General features: G+C 37.6%; 3 protein-coding genes across 6 annotated transcripts in view; 1 reads left to right on the forward strand and 2 right to left on the reverse strand.

The window, feature by feature from the left end:
* Positions 1 to 8,751, forward strand: part of pxmp2 (peroxisomal membrane protein 2) — an 11,532-nt gene extending 2,781 nt beyond the window's left edge. Inside the window, exons 3-4 of the mRNA XM_016553904.1 lie at positions 7,954 to 8,073; positions 8,171 to 8,751. Of these exons, the coding sequence (XP_016409390.1) occupies positions 7,954 to 8,073; positions 8,171 to 8,239 (189 nt within the window). The 3' untranslated portion in view covers positions 8,240 to 8,751. The remainder of the gene's footprint in view (positions 1 to 7,953; positions 8,074 to 8,170) is intronic.
* Positions 8,752 to 9,823: 1,072 nt separating this feature from the next.
* Positions 9,824 to 20,030, reverse strand: isg15 (ISG15 ubiquitin like modifier). 4 transcript variants are annotated; one of them, XM_016553900.1, is made up of 3 exons: positions 19,971 to 20,030; positions 19,471 to 19,830; positions 9,824 to 10,464 (listed from the first exon to the last, which is right to left on the reverse strand). In XM_016553900.1, the coding sequence occupies exons 1-3, from the start codon at positions 19,989 to 19,991 to the stop codon at positions 10,348 to 10,350; spliced, it is 498 nt and encodes a 165-aa protein (XP_016409386.1). In that variant the 5' UTR covers positions 19,992 to 20,030; the 3' UTR covers positions 9,824 to 10,347. The 4 variants fall into 4 exon arrangements, with proteins under 4 accessions (XP_016409386.1, XP_016409388.1, XP_016409389.1 ...); XM_016553902.1 differs by having other exon boundaries at positions 9,824 to 10,352; positions 19,359 to 19,830; XM_016553903.1 differs by having other exon boundaries at positions 19,980 to 20,024.
* Positions 20,031 to 20,464: 434 nt separating this feature from the next.
* The window catches only part of LOC107741226 (glutamyl-tRNA(Gln) amidotransferase subunit C, mitochondrial-like), a 3,146-nt gene continuing 2,714 nt past the window's right edge, over positions 20,465 to 20,896 (reverse strand). The window contains exon 4 of the mRNA XM_016553899.1: positions 20,465 to 20,590. Within this exon, the coding sequence (XP_016409385.1) occupies positions 20,470 to 20,590 (121 nt within the window). The 3' untranslated portion in view covers positions 20,465 to 20,469. The remainder of the gene's footprint in view (positions 20,591 to 20,896) is intronic.

Raw genomic sequence — 20,896 nt, forward strand, 5'->3', positions numbered from 1 at the left:
GGGTGAGTAATTAATGACAGAATTTTCATTTTTGGGTGAACTAACCCTTTAACGGAGCGCTTTGTCGCACAGTTACACCAAGCGGCAACCTCCCGCTCTCTCCCGTGAAGCCAACACGGAAGTGACTTAAACTGTAATTCATCAACTGGCCGCTAGAGGCTGGCGAGTTACACGCACCCTGTCAATTATCTTGTCACAGTTTATATCCTCCAGATTTCATTTAATTTAACTTCCTACCATATCGGAGAGAAAAGCACGTTGATCTGCGAGCCGCGGGTCTTCATGCGGAGAATTTTCTGCTCATATGTTCTGCATAATGATGCATTTATAAATTAAGGACCAAACGGATGTTTATAAAAGTTTACATTGCTGTTGCAGATGAAATATAACATAGGTCTCGCTTTATTCACCCATACAATCCACTTCCTATTCCAGTGTTTTGCCCATAATCCCCCAGACCTCCTACGTCATCCCTACGACAGCCACAGGAAAGATAACATGTAACCATCAATATAATCTACATCCTCCTTCTAAATGATAAGATACCTGGATAGGTTGAACATGAATAAAAAATAGAAACTGAATCAACAACAAAAAATATTTTAACAGCTCTATATATATGTTAGTATATATATAGTTAGCCCTTTAGCCTTACCTGTTATAAAAGTGCACATGAACAGTGAAACTAGCAAACAGTGTACAACCTGACACGCATACCAAAAACAGAATGCAACATTGGTCCGACCCTTTATTTTTTATTTTTTTAAACAGCCACAAGGAACAGGACTGCTGCAATAAGAGTGGTATAACAGTCTGGTGAGCTTATGTAGTGTAGTCTTTGTATAGGGAGTTGGGCTTTGAAATTCTCCCTGAGCGGGTGACAACCACAGGTGGTTCCTGCACCTGTTCTGTCTGTGGCTGGTCGACATTAGGCTGGGGTTCTGGCAGAGGTTCACTGTTGGTGTTAAGTGGGACCTCTGTTGTTGTAGGCGGGGTGTACTGTTCATGTGTATGTAGGAGGTGGCGCCTGTTTCTCACATATGTGGCATCTCCGGCCTGGACCTGGTAGCTGTTTGGCTGTGGTGCTCTTCCTACTACCGTTCCCAATCTATCATATCCCCTGTCCTTCTGTATTCTCACTGTCTGCCCTGCTTGCAATGAGGCCAAGGGTCTGGCTGACCTGTCATAATGTGTCTTTCCCCTTTGTCTGGTACATGTTAAGAGCTGCCTGGACCTGCGTTTCTACCATTGGCACATACATGGCTTTGGTCATGGGAATAAGGGTCTTGGTGCGCCGAGAAAGCAGGCGCTGGGCTGTGAGGGCAGCCCATCCCCTTGGTATGTTGCGTAGATTGAGCAGCGCCGCATATACATCCGTTCCATCACGTGGGCATTTTTCTAGCAGGTGTTTGGCTGAGCGTACAGCCATCTCAGCTAGCCAATTTGACTGAGGGTAGTGTGGGCTGCTGATGACATGGCAGAAGCCCCATGTGCAGGCAAATTCTTGGAACTCCCTGCTTGTGAAATATGCTGCGTTGTCAGTCATTAGCTGCTGAGGAGCTCCATGGGTGGCAAAGTGGCGCTTTAGCCTGGTTATAATGGTCGCACTGGTCATGTTTGGGAGCTGGTCTATTTCAAACCAGCCGGAGTACGAGTCGACGAGCACCAGGTGTTGTTTCTCCCCCCCACTCAAAAACGTCCGCTGCTGTAAGAGCCCATGGCAAGTCTGGTATATCATGCAATTGAAGGGGCTCCTTTGTTTGGTGTGGTCTGAGGGCATTACAAGGAGCGCACCTGGAGATTTCATGTTCAATGTCCGCCTGGGTCGATGTGCTGGAGAACGCCTCTGGACAGTACATTGCACCGAGCTCCAGTGTCAATCTTCACCTTAAGTTGCTTCCCTGTGTTGGAAGTGGACAGGACGGTAAATATCTCTCCTCTATCAGCTGGCACCTCTACACTTTCACAGTAAAATAGGTCCGTTGGTTCATATGCAATCTGCGCATCAAGTTAACTTATTCTATGATTCTATGCGTCTGTCCTCCCCTGCGTATGGTGTGGGGTGCTCTGCTGGGCTGAGATGGACCTTGTCCTGGTCTGTTGTAGGTGCGTGTTTGGCTTGATCTGCACCATTTAGAGAAGTGGTTCCTTTTTCCACACGCGTTGCAGCGCTTGTTGAAGGCTGGACAGCTGCTGCGGTCAGATGAATGCTGGCCACCACAGTTTAAACATGTAGAATATTGCACGGCACAAACTTCGCTTTCCTTCTTTAGTTCTTTGGTACCTGCTTCTTTTTTTATTTCTTTGTTTCCTTTTTCAGACTGCTCATGTAGCATGCATATTTCGATAGCTGAGTTTAAAGTTAGATTTTTTTCTTGCAGCAGCTGTGTGCGGATATTGTCATTGTGAATGCCACATACTAATCGATCTCTTATCAGTTCGTCGTGCAGCGTGCCAAATTCGCAATTTCTGGCTAGTGTTTTTAACGTTGCAACGTATGACTGGATTGTTTCATGTGGCTTCTGGTTCTTGTATTAAATACATGTCTGTCCATAATTACATTCTTTACAGGCAGGCATATTTCCTCAAACTTCTTTACCAGTACCTCAGAATCCTCCGGATCTTCCCCCTCCTCGAAAGTGAAAGTGTCATATTTATCTTGGGCATCGGGACCAGCGAGGTTCAGAAATGTGTATGCTTGCACTTTTTTTGTTGCTGCTGAAAGACCGGCGTTGCTGTAAATGCGCCACTCGCGCTTAAACTTCATCCAGTTGTCTGCAATATTCTCGTGAAAGACGAGGGGGTCAATCTTACGAAGTCCTTGTGCCATCGTCACTACAGGCATACTTCTGACACCATGTAGATGCGTATAGACAGATTAACTGACACCTTTTGTAGAACTGAGGTCTCGCTTTATTCACCCATACAATCCACTTCCTATTCCAGTGTTTTGCCCATAATCCCCCAGACCTCCTACGTCATCTCTTGTAGACAACCACAGGAAAGATAACAAGTAACCATCAATATAATCTACATCCCCCTTCTAAATGATAAGATACCTGGATAGGTTGAACATGAATAAAAAATAGAAACTGAATCAACAACAAAAAATATTTTAACAGCTCTATATATATGTTAGTATATATATAGTTAGCCCTTTAGCCTTACCTGTTATAAAAGTGCACATGAACAGTGAAACTAGCAAACAGTGTACAACCTGACACGCATACCAAAAACAGAATGCAACATTGGTCCGACCCTTTATTTTTTATTTTTTTAAACAGCCACAAGGAACAGGACTGCTGCAATAAGAGTGGTATAACAGTCTGGTGAGCTTATGTAGTGTAGTCTTTGTATAGGGAGTTGGGCTTTGAAATTCTCCCCGAGCGGGTGACAACCACAGGTGGTTCCTGCACCTGTTCTGTCTGTGGCTGGTCGACATTAGGCTGGGGTTCTGGCAGAGGTTCACTGTTGGTGTTAAGTGGGACCTCTGTTGTTGTAGGCGGGGTGTACTGTTCATGTGTATGTAGGAGGTGGCGCCTGTTTCTCACATATGTGGCATCTCCGGCCTAGACCTGGTAGCTGTTTGGCTGTGGTGCTCTTCCTACTACCGTTCCCAATCTATCATATCCCCTGTCCGTCTGTATTCTCACTGTCTGCCCTGCTTGCAATGAGGCCAAGGGTCTGGCTGACCTGTCATAATGTGTCTTTCCCCTTTGTCTGGTACGTGTTAGAGCTGCCTGGACCTGCGTTTCTACCTTTGGCACATACATGGCTTTGGTCATGGGAATAAGGGTCTTGGTGCGCCGAGAAAGCAGGTGCCGGGCTGGTGAAGGCAGCCCATCCCTTGGTATGTTGCGTAGATTGAGCAGCGCCGCATATACATCTGTTCCATCACGTGCGCATTTTTCTAGCAGGTGTTTGGCTGAGCGTACAGCCCTCTCAGCTAGCCCATTTGATTGAGGGTAGTGGGGGCTGCTGGTGACATGGCAGAAGTCCCATGTGCAGGCAAATTCTTGGAACTCCCTGCTTGTGAAATATGCTGCGTTGTCAGTCATTAGCTGCTGAGGAGCTCCATGGGTGGCAAAGTGGCGCTTTAGCCTGGTTATAATGGTCGCACTGGTCATGTTTGGGAGCTGGTCTATTTCAAACCAGCCGGAGTACGAGTCGACGAGCACCAGGTGTTGTTTCTCCCCCCCACTCAAAAACGTCCGCTGCTGTAAGAGCCCATGGCAAGTCTGGTATATCATGCAATTGAAGGGGCTCCTTTGTTTGGTATGGTCTGAGGGCATTACAAGGAGTGCACCTGGAGATTTCATGTTCAATGTCCTGGTATATGCTGGGCCAAAACATGGTTTCTCTGGCCCTGCGCTTTGTTGCTTCTAGGCCCGGGTGCCCTTGATGCAGCTGTCTGATATAATAGTGTTGCAGTGAGTGGGGAATGACGAAACGCTGACCACGGAGCAGTAGGCCATTATCAACTGTGAGTTCATCCCTTATGGCATAGAATTGCCTGAGGTCATGTGGCAGCTTCTTTGATGAGTCAGGCCAGCCCACGGCAACGACCTCAGATAAGCGCCTGCATAGATAGTCTGCCTGTGTCTCCTTTCTCAGTTCCTCAATTCTCTTTGAGGAGAGGGCTTCCACTGTCATGACATCATAGTCCTCAGTAGTTTCGGCCCAGTCAGTGGAGGGCAGGTGTGCACGTGAGAGCGCGTCTGCTAGGTATAGCTCTTTGCCTCTCTTGTAGACGACATTGAGGTTATAGCGCTGCAGCTTAAGCATCATCCTCTGAAGGCGTGCAGAGGCTGAGTGTAGTGTTTTTTTTAGAATAGTGATGAGGGGCTGATGATCCGTTTCTACGGTCACTGGACGGCCATATATGTAGTCATGGAATTTCTGACAAGCATAGACAAGGGCCAGCAGCTCCTTTTCTATCTGAGCGTAGCGTGACTCAGTCTCTGTAAGTGCTCTTGAGGCAAACACCACTGGTTTGTTGTTCTGGAGACAGACAGCACCCAGGCCATGCTGAGAGGCGTCTACAGATAACACCACTGGCTGGTGCATGTCAAAGTACTGGAGTACAGGAGTACTTGTGAGGAGTTCTTTAAGTCTGGTGAACGCTGCCATGTGGTGATCCTGCCAGCTCCATTCCGCATCCTGAAGCAGGAGTTGACGCAGGGGTGCTGTGATTTCGCTATACATTTACATTTACATTTACATTTAGACATTTAGCAGACGCTTTTATCCAAAGCGACTTACAAGAGGCTGAGTGTAGTGTTTTTATAAGAATAGTGATGAGGAGCTGATGATCCGTTTCTACGGTCACTGGACGGCCATATATGTAGTCATGGAATTTCTGACAAGCATAGACAAGGGCCAGCAGCTCCTTTTCTATCTGAGTGTAGCGTGACTCAGTCTCTGTAAGTGCACTTGAGGCAAACGCCACTGGTTTGTTGTTCTGGAGACAGACAGCACCGCTTCTGGTTCGTTGTATTAAATGCATGTCTGTCCATGATTACATTCTTTACAGGCAGGCAAATTTCCTCAAACTTCTTTACCAGTACCTCCAAATCCTCCGGATCTTCCCCCTCCTCGAAAGTGAAAGTGTCATATTTATCTTGGGCATCGAGACCAGCAAAGTTCAGAAATGTGTACGCTTGCACTTTTTTTGTCGCTGCTGAAAGACCGGCGTTGCTGTAAATGCGCCACTCGCGCTTAAACTTCGTCCAGTTGTCTGCAATATTCTCGTGAAAGACGAGGGGGTCAATCTTACGAAGTCCTTGTGCCATCGTCACTACAGGCTCACTTCTGACACCATGTAGATGCGTATAGACAGATTAACTGACACCTTTTGTAGAACTGAGGTCTCGCTTTATTCACCCATACAATCCACTTCCTATTCCAGTGTTTTGCCCATAATCCCCCAGACCTCCTACGTCATCCCTACGACAGCCACAGGAAAGATAACAAGTAACCATCAATTTAATCTACAGATAAGATTAAATAAATATTATTTTACCAGGTTAAATGTTGATTATTAGTAATTCAAACCCCTTTATCTAAACCTCTCTACTTAACAGTCGGTCGCGCACATCCGCCATGTTTGTAGTTTTTAACGTGGGTAATATTAGCCATTAGAGTGTGCACGGATGATCCACACTTCAAAAATCGACTTGAAATACTAGACCATCCGGGGACTTTTGGCATACTCTTTTCAGCATAATATGCTTTGGGACACTAATTCTAATCTCACATACTATTTAGTATAGATAGTATGAACATTGGGACGCAGGGAATGAATCTACTCAAGGCCGAAAGTCAACATGGTACAAAATGGATTCATCTGTTGTTTAGTTTAAAGGAATTTATTTAGTGATGGGAAAATGAAGCTTTGCGAAGCACCGAGGCTTTCCCCTCAACTGTATCGTAAAAAGGTTCATTACTCGAAGCTTTTCAAGACGGTGCACACTATCGACATCTTGTGGTCAGAAGGTGGAAAAAGCTGCCTTTGCGTCCCAGACGACCCAGCCATTTTTGGACTGTTTCAGATAATAAATTAGTTTGTGCTATGAAAACCTGTATAAAGCAAAGAAAATATGAAGTCTATATAAATAAGTCTTCATGTCAGTCATTGTATTACACAATATGAATAAATGAGTCTGTGAATAAATTTGTGGGAAAAATAGGCAAGGCTGTATGATCAAAATAACCAGTGGGTTTTAAAATAGAGGAGGCACACTAATTGTATTAGTCTGGGATCCCTGCCGATTATTATTATTATTTGCTTAACCACTTTAAAATGGCTTTTTGGTTGCTTTTAGTCAGAAAACGTAAAAGAAAACGACATACATACAGCAAGATAATATAATTTCACTTACCTGGCCTATCACTTGAAGCAAACATCCATCCCTTCTTAAAAGTCTGTGTTAAAAGAGAGCTGAAGCTGTGCCTCCCCTGCCTCCCCCGACGAGCCGCCACTGAAAATAACGGAAGATTATCATAGAAGATTGGTTAGTTAAAGTGTCTGAACCAGGAATTAATACAAAATGATCATGCAGAAAACTACACATGCAAATATTTATTCGTATTATGATTTATTCTTTTCAAAGACGTGAGGGACACTTGAAACTGCGCAATTGGTTCGCGTTATGTGAATTCACAAACGCTACGATTTAATTAAATAATTATATGCGATGCAGTTCTAATACAGAAGCAGTCACGTGGTTGTGTGCAAAAACGAAGCTTCGGACGTCACAGATCACGTGGTTTTGGCAAAACTAATCAAAGGTACAGTGCTTCACTGTGAGATGTTTCGTTTTTTTGATACAAGCTTCGAAGCCTCGGTGTCGAACGTCACATCACTAAATTTATTTATTTTATTTTTTTCTCTAGTGTCACACCACCTGGATATGCTTGAGCTAATTACAATTGACATTAAACTAATATATAGTAATACTGAACTTGTTTTATCTTGTATGTGAAGATTATCTGGGTCAAGACACTGTTTAACAAATACGTCTTATAGAGAATAATTTAAATAAATGATTTATATATATAATTTTATTTAGTACAAACAGAATGTTTTTATCTATTTGGAAACTCATTTCTTCCTTGAAACAAAACCACTTTTCATGGCTTAACAGGTTTTAAAGTCCATTCATAATATTTGATCTGACTGGCCTTCAAGGTTGCAGTGTGATGAAGCATATCTTGTACTTCTGAGGCATGCACAAGGAAGAGAACACAAATAAATTATTGTAAAGAATATGAAGATCAACTTAACATATGTTGAAGTAAATCGTTTATGGTGATTGTTTACAGCTACATTGATTTGCACTAAACTTATTGTATCTTCTATTTCTAATTCATCATGAGATATGCTGCTAGTATATGGCTGCACAATCCACAATATATCTATGATATAATGATATGCAAATGTGATATTTGCAGGGCAAGACACTCGCAGATGTTCAAAACAAACTTAAAACAAGTTACTGGCCTGCAATGAAGATGAACTGGAAGGTTTGGACCCCATTTCAGTTCATCAATATCAACTATGTACCTGTACAGGTATGCATAAGAGCATTATACCAATCCTTTTATTCAGATTGCATAAGACATCTCTGATCCATTATCTCACTTTCTTTTTCTCTTATTCTTTGCACTGTTTCGAGTGCTGTTTGCCAACCTGGTTGCTTTATTCTGGTATGCCTACCTAGCCTCAGTCAGGAAATGAAACCACAAAACCAGCTACAGTGGACCTAGGTTGGTTTAGATTGGTTGAATCCAGTTTGTGCCTTTAAAGGACGGCTGCGCATCAGATATGTTTTAAATGTCTTCCAGGACAACTGACAGGGAATATTGGTCAGTTTCTGTAATATAACTGTGATGTGGGTCGGTGATGAGATTTTACTGCTACTTCCATTGACTGTTAATGAATTATTGCTCTGTTATGATTCATTTTAGAAAAGAAAAAAAAAATCTGCTGAATGTATTTCTACTGCTTATGGAAGCACTGACAATGATGTCAGAATTTTGATTGTTGTATTTGATTAATTAAAAAACACTGATTACAGAGACAAACTCATTTGAGCAGTTTCTAATACTGCTGCTATTATCTTCACTCTTTAACTGTGAGTTGATCTACATTAATAGTAGTGGTCTTGCTAATATATTTTGTACTTGTATAGGCCTGACAAATGCAGACAATGTTGTTTTTTTATGACATTTGGTTTAAAATAATTACCAGCACACCAATAAAATTTATTTTAATTCATTTAGTGTTATGATTTAAAGGCTCAATACTGGATGACAGTGTTTTAAAAAAGGTTATATTGTATTTAAAAATGTGAAAGCATTTTTACACAGCATTTATAGCAGCTGTAAAGTTAACAAACAAGGTATGTTTATTACTTTTTTCAATTATAAAAAGAAAGTTGCCTCTTTCACAAACACACACAATCAGTTCACAATCATGATTGTTTTGAAACTCACCCCCACATTGAGTTTCCTTTTCAGGGATTGTTCAGCAACTTTCGGTTTCCATACTTCAGAAAAGCAGTGAGCATAACAGGTGTTAAACATGACGTGTAAGGTACAAACATCTAGGTGTGTACGGAGCTTGAATTCTCATGCACAAGAATTATGTCATAGTGGAATTTTGTAGATTGAACCAATGTGAAATTATGTAGAGTATGGCCAGTTATTTGTTCCCTAATCCTTTTTATTATTAATTTTAATATTTTTTTTGTTTTGTTTGTGTAACATCCATTAAATATTCAATCATACTCAACACACAAAAATAAAGCTTCTAAATGGGAGTTTTCACAGTGTTGAACCTTTCTGTGAACAGATCATAAAATATTTATTTTTTAATAATGCTGAATCATGTTGACTTTAGATTTGTTGCCACAATTAATCCATAACACGGTTTGTGCAACAGTGCAGTTTACTTTTCTATATTTGAGACAGGTCTTTTGTAGAGTTTTATAAAGAAAAAGTGTTTCATTGACAGCTACTTACACAACCTTAATTTTCCTGAGTGAATCGTTGGAAAGAGAGGGTATTCCCCCATGATCACATGATTAGGGAAACCCAGAGTGATCCTAAACACACCCTATAGAGAGCAACCACGCCCATTCTGATATGTACAGAACTTAGTGCAGCATATCAGTCTGTGAGTAATGATCACTTTCCATTCATTCTCATTTGTCTTGTACCATCCATGTAGGCTATATGGTTTCTGGAAAATATCACCCTTTTTTTTGACTTAGACAAAATGACAATGAAAAATACTTTGTATAGTTGTTTAAGTCTGCTTTTTACTTCAGGACATTAGAATGACAACAAGAAACAAATAAAATCCCCACAGTGATCTTTTCTGGAATTGTAAGAATGTCTTGCGTCTTGTTCTCCATTTCTGGGTGCGAGCGTAAACACACCTCACATGACAAGTTTGTGGCTAGCATTGTGAATATCTAGAAATTGTGAGTTTAAAAAATCGTATTCAGTAAATCACAAAAGCTTGAGAACCACTGAACTAGAAACTAAGTCAAAAACAAACTCACTTCTTGGGAATGATTCGAGCATTTATTATTTTAGTTACAGTTCAAGATCATTCATAACGATATAAGATAGATCCTACAGTTATATAAAATGCAGATAAATACAGTGGAATTACATGAGCTCTTAACACATTGTTCCCCAATTCCTACGTTTTATCAATCACCAAAAAAGATATTAAACCACAATATTCTGATACTGAGTAATAGGCCTACCGTATTTACATCACTAAACACATTTCACGACAACACTTTTTAGTCATTTTTGCACACATTTCACCGATCAACCTCCTCGCAGACGGAGAGTCATTTGAATGGTGCTTAGTGGTGTGATGTCGTATTCTTGCAACTTCCTGCCAGTCTCCAGCTGTCTTCCGTTGTAAATCAGTCTTTGCTGATCCTTCATCCATGTAGGCTATATGGTTTCTGGAAAATATCACCCTTTTTTTTGACTTAGACAAAATGACAATGAAAAATACTTTGTATAGTTGTTTAAGTCTGCTTTTTACTTCAGGACATTAGAATTACAACATAATTTACTTAGACCTACTTAAAACTGGAGATTAGCGTTAATATTAATGCTCAATAATTTCTTAAATTGGTATGCGGCTTACCGGGCTGGTTGTTAAAATATTTGGCTGAATATGGCTTTCGCTGGATTGCTTTCTTCAAAAAGTAGGACTGGTAAACCGCACCGAAATCAAGTAATGTGCCTCTGATTACAGTGTACAAAGGCATGAATATATAAAGCATCAACTCAAGCCCCGCCTCAAAATAATGTTTAGTTTCCGAAAACTTGCTCAGTCACTTTCTGTTTCCATTCTCACCCAATCGCTGATGTAAGTCCTGAGAAATCATTCATCAACAAATTCAGCGGAAATAAACAGTGCAGATATGAAATAGCCTACATTTATTCATTTATATTTTAAATAGGTTAAATAAATAAATAAATCTCGTTTATAGGCTATTTTACGCAGCGAACCATTTTTGGATCCCAAAACGTTTTGGGAAGTTAAAAATAAAAATAACCATTATAGAACGTACTGTATGCCTATAGGTTCTCTGTAGGTAATTAAAATAAATAAATAAAAATAAAAATAATAAAAAATCTGCCTACAAGGTTCTGGGAACCTGCAGAGAACTTTCTTATTTGGATGGATAAACAATGTAACACCAACCATTTTTGGATCCCAAAACGTTTTGGGAAGTTAAAAATAAAAAATAACCATTATAGAACGTACTGTATGCCTATAGGTTCTCTGTAGGTAATTAAAATAAATAAATAAAAATAAAAATAATAAAAAATCTGCCTACAAGGTTCTGGGAACCTGCAGAGAACTTTCTTATTTGGATGGATAAACAATGTAACACTTCTCTGGTTAAATCAATGTAAACAATGTTTCTGTAATCTACATTAAAAGCAGTGTATAGCCTAGTTTATCTACATGTTTCATAAACATAAAAATGAACATTAAAAAAATAAATGTAACAAAAAAATAGTCAAATAAGCATCTCCTACTTGAGTTTCATTCAGACATAATAGGAAATCAGAGCGCATTGGAATTAGAAAGCATTCCACATGATCATGTGATTGGGGAAATCCAGGTAAAGTGAAGCACGTCATATAAGAGCAAAACACACCTTGTCCACTGTGACTACACCATGGTTAAAAGGCCACAGTTTTGTTTTCTGTTCTGGTGTTGTTTGCTGTTAATTATGCCTGCTGTCCAGCCTACTATTGCATGATACAGTCCAAACTAGTCTCACCTGATATATATTGTAGGTGACAATCTTTATATTATTTTGAGCATTGTTTGTTTATTGCCCAGGATGAGCTTATTCTTCTCTAAATATTCTGAAGAAGCTTTTGAAGTTAAAGCAGCCATATGGCTACAAAACTGAAATAAAAAGTTATTTACCAAGAAACTGTTTTGAATTATTTAACATGTTTAGGCATTTAATATATGTTAAATGCCTAAACAAGCTATTCTTTGTAAGTTTTATCACTAAATGTGTATTGCTACTCAATATGGGTCAACAACATGTCAGTTAAAACAATAATTTGTCAAATATGTATTATATTTATAAATATTGACAAATTTAGAATTCACCTCAATGAATGAATGAATTGAGACATCAGTCTGAGAATGAAAATCAAACTGAGAATGAATTATCACCACGGTCAAATAACGTTGTTGAAAATAGCCTATCCAACTATTTACTTACAATTTGTGTAAAGGAGTTGACAGTTCATGGTTGTGACAGTAAATATAAGCAGTTACTAACAATTATATTAAAGAAAAGGCTAAAAGACACAGAACGACTCACCAAAATGTGATTTTGTTGAACATAACCAGTAAATTAAGGGGCCCCTCAGGATGAAAGCTGACATTGCAATTTCCTGATTCTAGTTTCATTAATATCTGACAGTGTTAGGGACACATCTGTAACACCTTATGAAAGGCTAATATATTTTTTTTATATATATATATTTTTTTTTATTTTATTATTATTTTTTTTTTTAAGTTTAATGATAATTATTTATAATGCTGTTTTTCTTAAATATGTTTTAAACTGAAGTGTGAGTTATGGTCTGCGGCAGAAAGCTTCTGTTTGTAAGGAGGCTCTCCGAAGAGTTGAGAAATGCGCTGCTTGAGTTCGCCAACTGTGGCATCACCGCTCACCTCCAGACGCTTCACAACTCCTCCCAGCAGTCTTATTGTCAGTTCCATCACCTGTCAAAATATTAATTATAATAATTAAATATTTAAAACTACTACAGCATTCTCAGCTTGTTTTAAAATACTTAATTTCGTACGTACATTTAATTAATGTATTATATGATATTAACGTGCAATATTTTCAAGACTTACGCGGCTTACCGAGCTGTTCATATCTTAAGTTCTGCTGAATACTCTGAAGTCAGGTAAATCACACCAATGACGTCTTCCGGACGGTGGCATGAATTTATAGCGTCAACTTAAACCCCGCCCACAAACAATAACGTTTCGTTTCTGAAAACATAGTTACTTTCGGTTTCCATTCCACCTAATCGCTAGCAGGATGTTCAGCAAATTTAATCAACAATGAATTATTGTTCAGTAACATCAGAATAAAACCCTGAAACATCCATATATATACAGTATATATATAAATATATATATATATATATATAGTAGTCAACATTTGAAGTAAAAATCTTAAACTGGAACTGTATGAGGAAGGATTACACTTATTCCATATTTTATACATTTCTTAAATGACATGAATACATTAAATCACAATTAATAAATAAATATAATAAAAATAAAATAAAATATTCTGATACTACTTGTAGATAGACATATTTGCATTCATTTAGTAGACACTCTTATCCAGACCGAATAAAAATGTCTTTCATTATGTCTTTTCCTATTTTGGCATGTCTAGTGTTTAGTCATTAAAATAGTTGGATCGGTTAAGTTATCGCGCTGATTGTAAAAAGCAAAGTTAACCAAGACACATTTGTTCTACTCTGATAAGACAATTTAACTTAAACCGTGAATCCAAGGTTAAATCATTAAATTATACAAACCTCAATACTTCATGCTTGGATGGAGATTAAATTGTTTTTAAGTTCTGATAGAACGGCTTGTCTTTTTACAGTTTAGTTTTGTTTTTTACCTGGAGGTGCAACAAAGTACTCCTCTACTGTGTGTTTGGCCAGCTGGAGCAGCTCCTCCGCACATTCACCCTCTGTTATTGTATCATCTCTCAAATACAGTTCTCTGTGCACAACAGGAAGTTCAAAGAAAAAGTTTAGCTCCTATAAAATGGCGACATGTTGGTTAATTAAAATTGACCTAGAATTGTTGCCTTGCTCATTAAGCTAATGATCTGTTAGAAGAAAATTTTAAATGGTTTCTCATGCAGTTTTTATCATTAACAATGTGTCTTTGTCAATGAATTATCTATTGTTAATCATATATTTATGCAATTTGCATATAAAGGTATTTTGTAACACGTAACCACAGCACTAAGTTATTTTTGTTTCACACTTTGACGTTAATTAAAGGAGAACGCAAAATCATGGGATGTATCCTCATCAGGTGTTGTGTGTCTACATGTAGATCAGGTTTCCTATGAATCCTGCTTAATTTGTGTTTTGTTTTGTTGTATGATTGACATATCCCAGTCAATTTATCTTTGTGAATACTTAGAAGGGAAACCTAGCAAGAATATGGGAATGCAATCCATACTCCAGATCCTGAGTATTTACCAAAGAGATTTTTTGCTGACATAAATATTTCAGTGTACTTTCATTACCAGTGTTATTCTGTAAATTCCTTGTTATATGTTGATTGTACATGATGCTATTTGCACAATTGTATATTTTTATGATATTAGTGTGTATTATTGCAAATATTTTTTCACATGTACATTAAACTAAATAAATTCTGCAACAGTAATGTTTCCTATCTGCTTTCTCTACAGCTTCACATGTTTTAAATCTCATAACTAAAACCCTTAGGATTTTTTTAAGTCATGCTGGTTTGGAACAACATGAGGGTGAGTAAATTGCAGAATGTTCTGTCCCTTTAAGGGTTGGTCTGGCTTGTCTCTTTAAGAGACAGCACGTGGACTTTAGGGCGTGGTCATGTAGAGCTAACTGGCTGCGTTCGACTATCTTCAGCAAAAATTTGAACTTTGTTAAAGGGATCATATGATGTTGCTAAAAAGAACATTATTTTGTGTATTTGGTGTAATGAAATGTGTTTATGCGGTTTAAGGTTAAAAAAACACATTATTTTCCAACCCACATCGTGATATAGACATGTGGGGGCGTGTTAGAACGAGCCATTTTAGGTTTAAAATGGTTGGTTTAAAATAATTACCAGCACACCAATAAAATGTATTTTAATTCATTCAGTCTTATAATTTAAAGGCTCAATACTGGATGACAGTGTTTAAAAAAAGATGATATTGTTGTATTTAAAAATGTGAAAGCATTTTTACACAGCATTTATAGCAGCTGTAAAGTTAACAAACAAGGTATGTTTATTACTTTTTTCAATTATAAAAAGAAAGTTGCCTCTTTCACAAACACACACAATCAGTTCACAATCATGATTGTTTTGAAACTCACCCCCACATTGAGTTTCCTTTTCAGGGATTGTTCAGCAACTTTCGGTTTCCATACTTCAGAAAAGCAGTGAGCATAACAGGTGTTAAACATGACGTGTAAGGTACAAACATCTAGGTGTGTACGGAGCTTGAATTCTCATGCACAAGAATTATGTCATAGTGGAATTTTGTAGATTGAACCAATGTGAAATTCTGTAGAGTATGGCCAGTTATTTGTTCCCTAATCCTTTTTATTACTTTTAATATTATTTATTTGTTTGTGTAACATCCATTAAATATTCAATCATACTCAGCTCACAAAAATAAAGCTTCTAAATGAGAGTTTTCACAGTGTTGCCATTGAAGAACCATTTTGGTTCCCCAAAGAACCTTTCTGTGAACAGATCATAAAATATTTATTTTTTAATAATGCTGAATCATGTTGACTTTAGATTTGTTGCCACAATAAATCCATAACACGGTTTGTGCAACAGTGCAGTTTACTTTTCTATATTTGAGATAGGCCTTTTGTAGAGTTTTATAAAGAAAACATTTTTCATTGACAGCTACTTACACAACCGTAATTTTCCTGAGTGAATCATTGGAAAGAGAGGGTATTCCCCATGATCACATGATTAGGGAAACCCAGAGTGATCCTAAACACACCCTATAGAGAGCAACCACGCCCATTCTGATATGTGCAGAACTTAGTGCAGCATATCAGTCTGTGAGTAATGATCACTTTCCATTCATTCTCATTTGTCTTGTACCATCCATGTATATGGTTTCTGGAAAATATCCAGTACCTTTTTTATGACAGACAAAATGACAATGAAAAATACTTTGTTGTAACACCAAGCCAGCAGAGGGAGCCCTCGCCCGAGTATTGACTGTTAGCACTCCCTCTGCTTTCTCTGCAACCACTTCCTGTTTAGTGGCCATATTAACCTGGCCGCCACATGACTGCTTTGCGAAGTATTGCCAGTTTATCCTGCCTTACCAAGCGTTTGTATCTCTGCCTTCTTACCACGTGTATGACCTGTTTATCTGTTTGTTTTGACTTCTCTTTTGGATTACCCCTTTTGCCTGTTTGCCTGGTTGGACTGCCTTACTGTGTTTTTGACCTCATTGCCTGTTTTTACTGACCCTGAGTTTGGTTTTGTTGGACTGCTTCAATAAACATCCGCATATGGATTCTTCTTCGGCTTCTGCCTCACCCTCATTACATTTGTATAGTTGTTTAAGTCTGCTTTTTACTTCAGGACATTAGAATGACAACAAGAAACAAATAAAATCCCCACAGTGATCTTTTCTGGAATTGTAAGAATGTCTTGCGTCTTGTTCTCCATTTCTGGGTGCGAGCGGAAACACGCCTCACATGACAAGTTTGTGGCTAGCATTGTGAATATCTAGAAATTGTGAGTTAAAAAAATCGTATTCAGTATATCACAAAAGCTTGAGAACCACTGAACTAGAAACTAAGTCAAAAACAAACTCACTTCTTGATCACCTTTCAAAATGAGATAAAATAATTACAATTAGGCTACTACAACATAATTTACTTAGGCCTACTTAAAACTGGAGATTAGCGTTAATATCAATGCTCAATAATTTCATAAATTGGTAAGCGGCTTACCGGGCTGGTTGTTAAAATATTTGGCTGAATATGGCTTTCGCTGGATTGCTTTCTTCAAAAAGTAGGACTGGTAAACCGCACCGAAATCAAGTAATGTGCCTCTGATTACAGTGTACAAAGGCATGAATATATAAAGCATCAACTCAAGCCCCGCCTCAAAATAATGTTTAGTTTCCGAAAACTTGCTCAGTCACTTTCTGTTTCCATTCTCACCCAATCGCTGATGTAAGTCCTGAGAAATCATTCATCAACAAATTCAGCGGAAATAAACAATGCAGATATGAAATAGCTTACATTTATTCATTTATATTTTAAATAGGCTAAATAAATAAATAAATCTCGTTTATAGTCTATTTTACGCAGCCAACCATTTTTGGATCCCAAAACGTTTTAAATAAAAAAGCTAAAAATAAAAATAACCATTATAGAACGTACTGTATGCCTATAGGTTCTCTGTAGGTAATTAAAATAAATAAATAAAAATAAAAATAATAAAAAATCTGCCTACAAGGTTCTGGGAACCTGCAGAGAACTTTCTTATTTGGATGGATAAACAATGTAACACTTCTCTGGTTAAATCAATGTAAACAATGTTTCTGTAATCTACATTAAAAGCAGTGTGTAGCCTAGTTTATCTACATGTTTCATAAACATAAAAATGAGCATTAAAAAATAAATGTAACAAAAAATAGTCAAATAGGCATCTCCTACTTGAGTTTCATTCAGACATAATAGGAAATCAGAGAGCATTGGAATTAGAAAGCATTCCACATGATCATGTGATTGGGGAAATCCAGGTAAAGTGAAGCACGTCATATAAGAGCAAAACACACCTTGTCCATTGTGACTACACCATGGTTAACCCAGGTGAAAAAGAAATATATTTAAATTGTGCTTTTTCAGACACTTACTATATTTAAATTATACTGGTGACAATCTTTATATTACTTTGAGAAGTGTTTGTTTATTGCCCAGGATGAGCTTATTCTTCTCTAAATATTCTGAAGAAGCTTTTGAAGTTACAGCAGCCATATGGCAACAAAACTGAAATAAAACGTTATTTACCAAGGAACTATTTTGAATTATTTAACATGTTTAAATGCCTAAACAAGCTACTTCTTTGTCAGTTTTATCACTAAATGTGTATTGCTACTCAATATGGGTCAACAACATGTCAGTTAAAACAATAATCTGTCAAATATGTATTATAAATATTGACAAATTTAGAATTCACCTCAATGAATGAATGAATTGAGACATCAGTCTGAGAATGAAAATCAAACTGAGAATGAATTATCACCACGGTCAAATAACGTTGTTGAAAATAGCCTATCCAACTATTTACTTACAATTTGTGTAAAGGAGTTGACAGTTCATGGTTGTGACAGTAAATATAAGCAGTTACTAACAATTATATTAAAGAAAAGGCTAAAAGACACAGAACGACTCACCAAAATTTGATTTTGTTGAACATAACCAGTAAATTAAGGGGCCCCTCAGGATGAAAGCTGACATTGCAATCTCCTGATTCTAGTTTCATTAATATCTGACAGTGTTAGGGACACATCTGTAACACCTTATGAAAGGCTAATATATAATTTTTTTTAAGTTTAATGATAATTATTTATAATGCTGTTTTTCTTAAATATGTTTTAAACTGAAGTGTGAGTTATGGTCTGAGCTGAGGACATGGTTTTAAGGGAAGTGATAATGTAATGTCATCATTTTGATCAAATAAAAAGAAAATGAATTAACATACATTTGTGATCAGCTCTAATTCATTTCCAAATGGAAATACGCAGCCTATTAACAAAATATGATATTTCACATCTAGTGATCCATAATTTTAAAATGTTTAAAATTATTAGTGAAACTGGTGTTTTGTGTATACCAGTTACTCTATAGGCATAGCAAGTCAATAAAACATGCAAAATACACAGGACTGGTTTGAGCATTTATATTTTATTTAGCAAGAAAGGGGTTGACAAGAACATATACAGAAACCTTAAACTGGAACTGTATGAGGAAGAATTACACTTATTACATATTTTATACATTTCTTAAATTACATGAATACATTAAATCACAATTAATAAATAAATATAATAAAAATAAAATAAATATTCTGATACTAATAGATATTAAACAGAAAAAATAAATGCAATTTTAAAAATCGGAGTTTAGCGTATATTAATTTATTATATGCTATTAACGTGCAAGAATTTTACAAGACGTATATAGTCTATTTGATAACAGATAAATCACTCCAGCTCCTATATTGGGTCGGAGGCATGAATTCAAAGCGTCATCTTAAGCCCCGCCCACAAACAATAATGTTTCGTTTCTGAAAATGATATACCCGACATTATCAACATATGAATACATATTCTGACACTACTTGTAGATAGGCATATTTGCATTCATTTAGTATACACTCTTATCCAGACCGAATAAAAATGTCTTTCATTATGACTTTTCCTATTTTGGCATGTCTAGTGTTTAGTCATTAAAATAGTTGGATCGGTTAAGTTATCGCGCTGATCTCCTCCATTAACCTCCTCGCAGACGGAGAGTCATTTGAATGGTGCTTAGTGGTGTGATGTCGTATTCTTGCAACTTCCTGCCAGTCTCCAGCGGGTTTCCGTTGTAAATCAGTCTTTGCTGATCCTTCGGGACTCTCTCTTTGTTGTAGATCTTAGTCTGGAGCTGATCCACGGTCTCATTGACATCAACATCATACGTTCCAGTCTGGCCCTTCTCATTCCTGACGAACACTTGGAAAGGTCCAGCTGGGTTCGTGATGAGCAGACTCACCACTGATCCAGAGTGCAACCCGTAACTGCTGAGGGTTCTGGAATCGTCCTCGAGGCTGATATGGGTACCGTTATCGGCAGAAAGCTTCTGTTTGTAAGGAGGCTCTCCGAAGAGTTGAGAAATGCGCTGCTTGAGTTCGCCAACTGTGGCATCACCGCTCACCTCCAGACGCTTCACAACTCCTCCCAGCAGTCTTATTGTCAGTTCCATTACCTGTCAAAATATTAATTATAATAATTAAATATTTAAAACTACTACAGCATCCTCAGCTTATTTTAAAATACTTAATTTCGTACGTACATTTAATGAATTTATTATATGATATTAACGTGCAATATTTTCAAAAGACTTACGCGGCTTACCGAGCTGTTCATATCTTAAGTTCTGCTGAATACTCTGAAGTCAGGTAAATCACACCAAATGACGTCTTCCGGACGGTGGCATGAATTTATAGCGTCAACTTAAACCCCGCCCACAAACAATAACGTTTCGTTTCTGAAAACATAGTTACTTTCGGTTTCCATTCCACCTAATCGCTAGCAGGATGTTCAGCAAATTTAATCAACAATGAATTATTGTTCAGTAACATCAGAATAAAACCCTGAAACATCCATATATATACAGTATATATATAAATATATATATATAAGCAGTACACATATTCAATTAATTAGAAAAAAAAGTAAAAAGCAAAGTTAACCAAGACACATTTGTTCTACTCTGATAAGACAATTTAATTTAAACAGTGAATCCAAGGTTAAATCATTAAATTATACAAACCTCAATACTTCATGCTTGGATGGAGATTAAATAGTTTTTAAGTTCTGATAGAACGGCTTGTCTTTTTACAGTTTAGTTCAGTTTTTTACCTGGAGGTGCAACAAAGTACTCCTCTACTGTGTGTTTGGCCAGCTGGAGCAGCTCCTCCGCACATTCACCCTCTGTTATTGTATCATCTCTCAAATACAGTTCTCTGTGCACAACAGGAAGTTCAAAGAAAAAGTTTAGCTCCTATAAAATGGCGACATGTTGATTAATTTATTTGAGCAAACATACTTGGAGGGGTTGGGAAGAGCAGGGCTGTAACCACCATTTTGTTAACAGTCAACCAATATTAAAGGGGTCATATGATGCGATTTCAAGTTTTCCTTTCTCTTTGGAGTGTTACAAGCTGATTGTGCATAGATAAGATCCCTGAAGTTGCAAAGACTAAAGTCTCAAAACCAAAGAGATATTCTTTATCAAAGTTAAGACTCTGCCACGCCCCCCTAAAACGGCT

The sequence above is a fragment of the Sinocyclocheilus rhinocerous genome, unplaced genomic scaffold (genome assembly GCF_001515625.1).
Source record: "Sinocyclocheilus rhinocerous isolate Xijiao unplaced genomic scaffold, SAMN03320098_v1.1 scaffold615, whole genome shotgun sequence".
In the NCBI taxonomy this organism is placed as follows: domain Eukaryota; kingdom Metazoa; phylum Chordata; class Actinopteri; order Cypriniformes; family Cyprinidae; genus Sinocyclocheilus; species Sinocyclocheilus rhinocerous.

Coding starts and splice junctions, on each gene's coding strand:
- isg15 (XM_016553900.1), bottom strand. CDS start 19,991: ATGAACAGCTCGGTAAGCCGC. Junction 19,831..19,970: donor TGAACAGCTCGGTAAGCCGC/GTAAGTCTTTTG, acceptor ATATTTTGACAG/GTAATGGAACTGACAATAAG. Junction 10,465..19,470: donor ACAAAGAGAGAGTCCCGAAG/GATCAGCAAAGA, acceptor ACATGGATGAAG/GATCAGCAAAGACTGATTTA.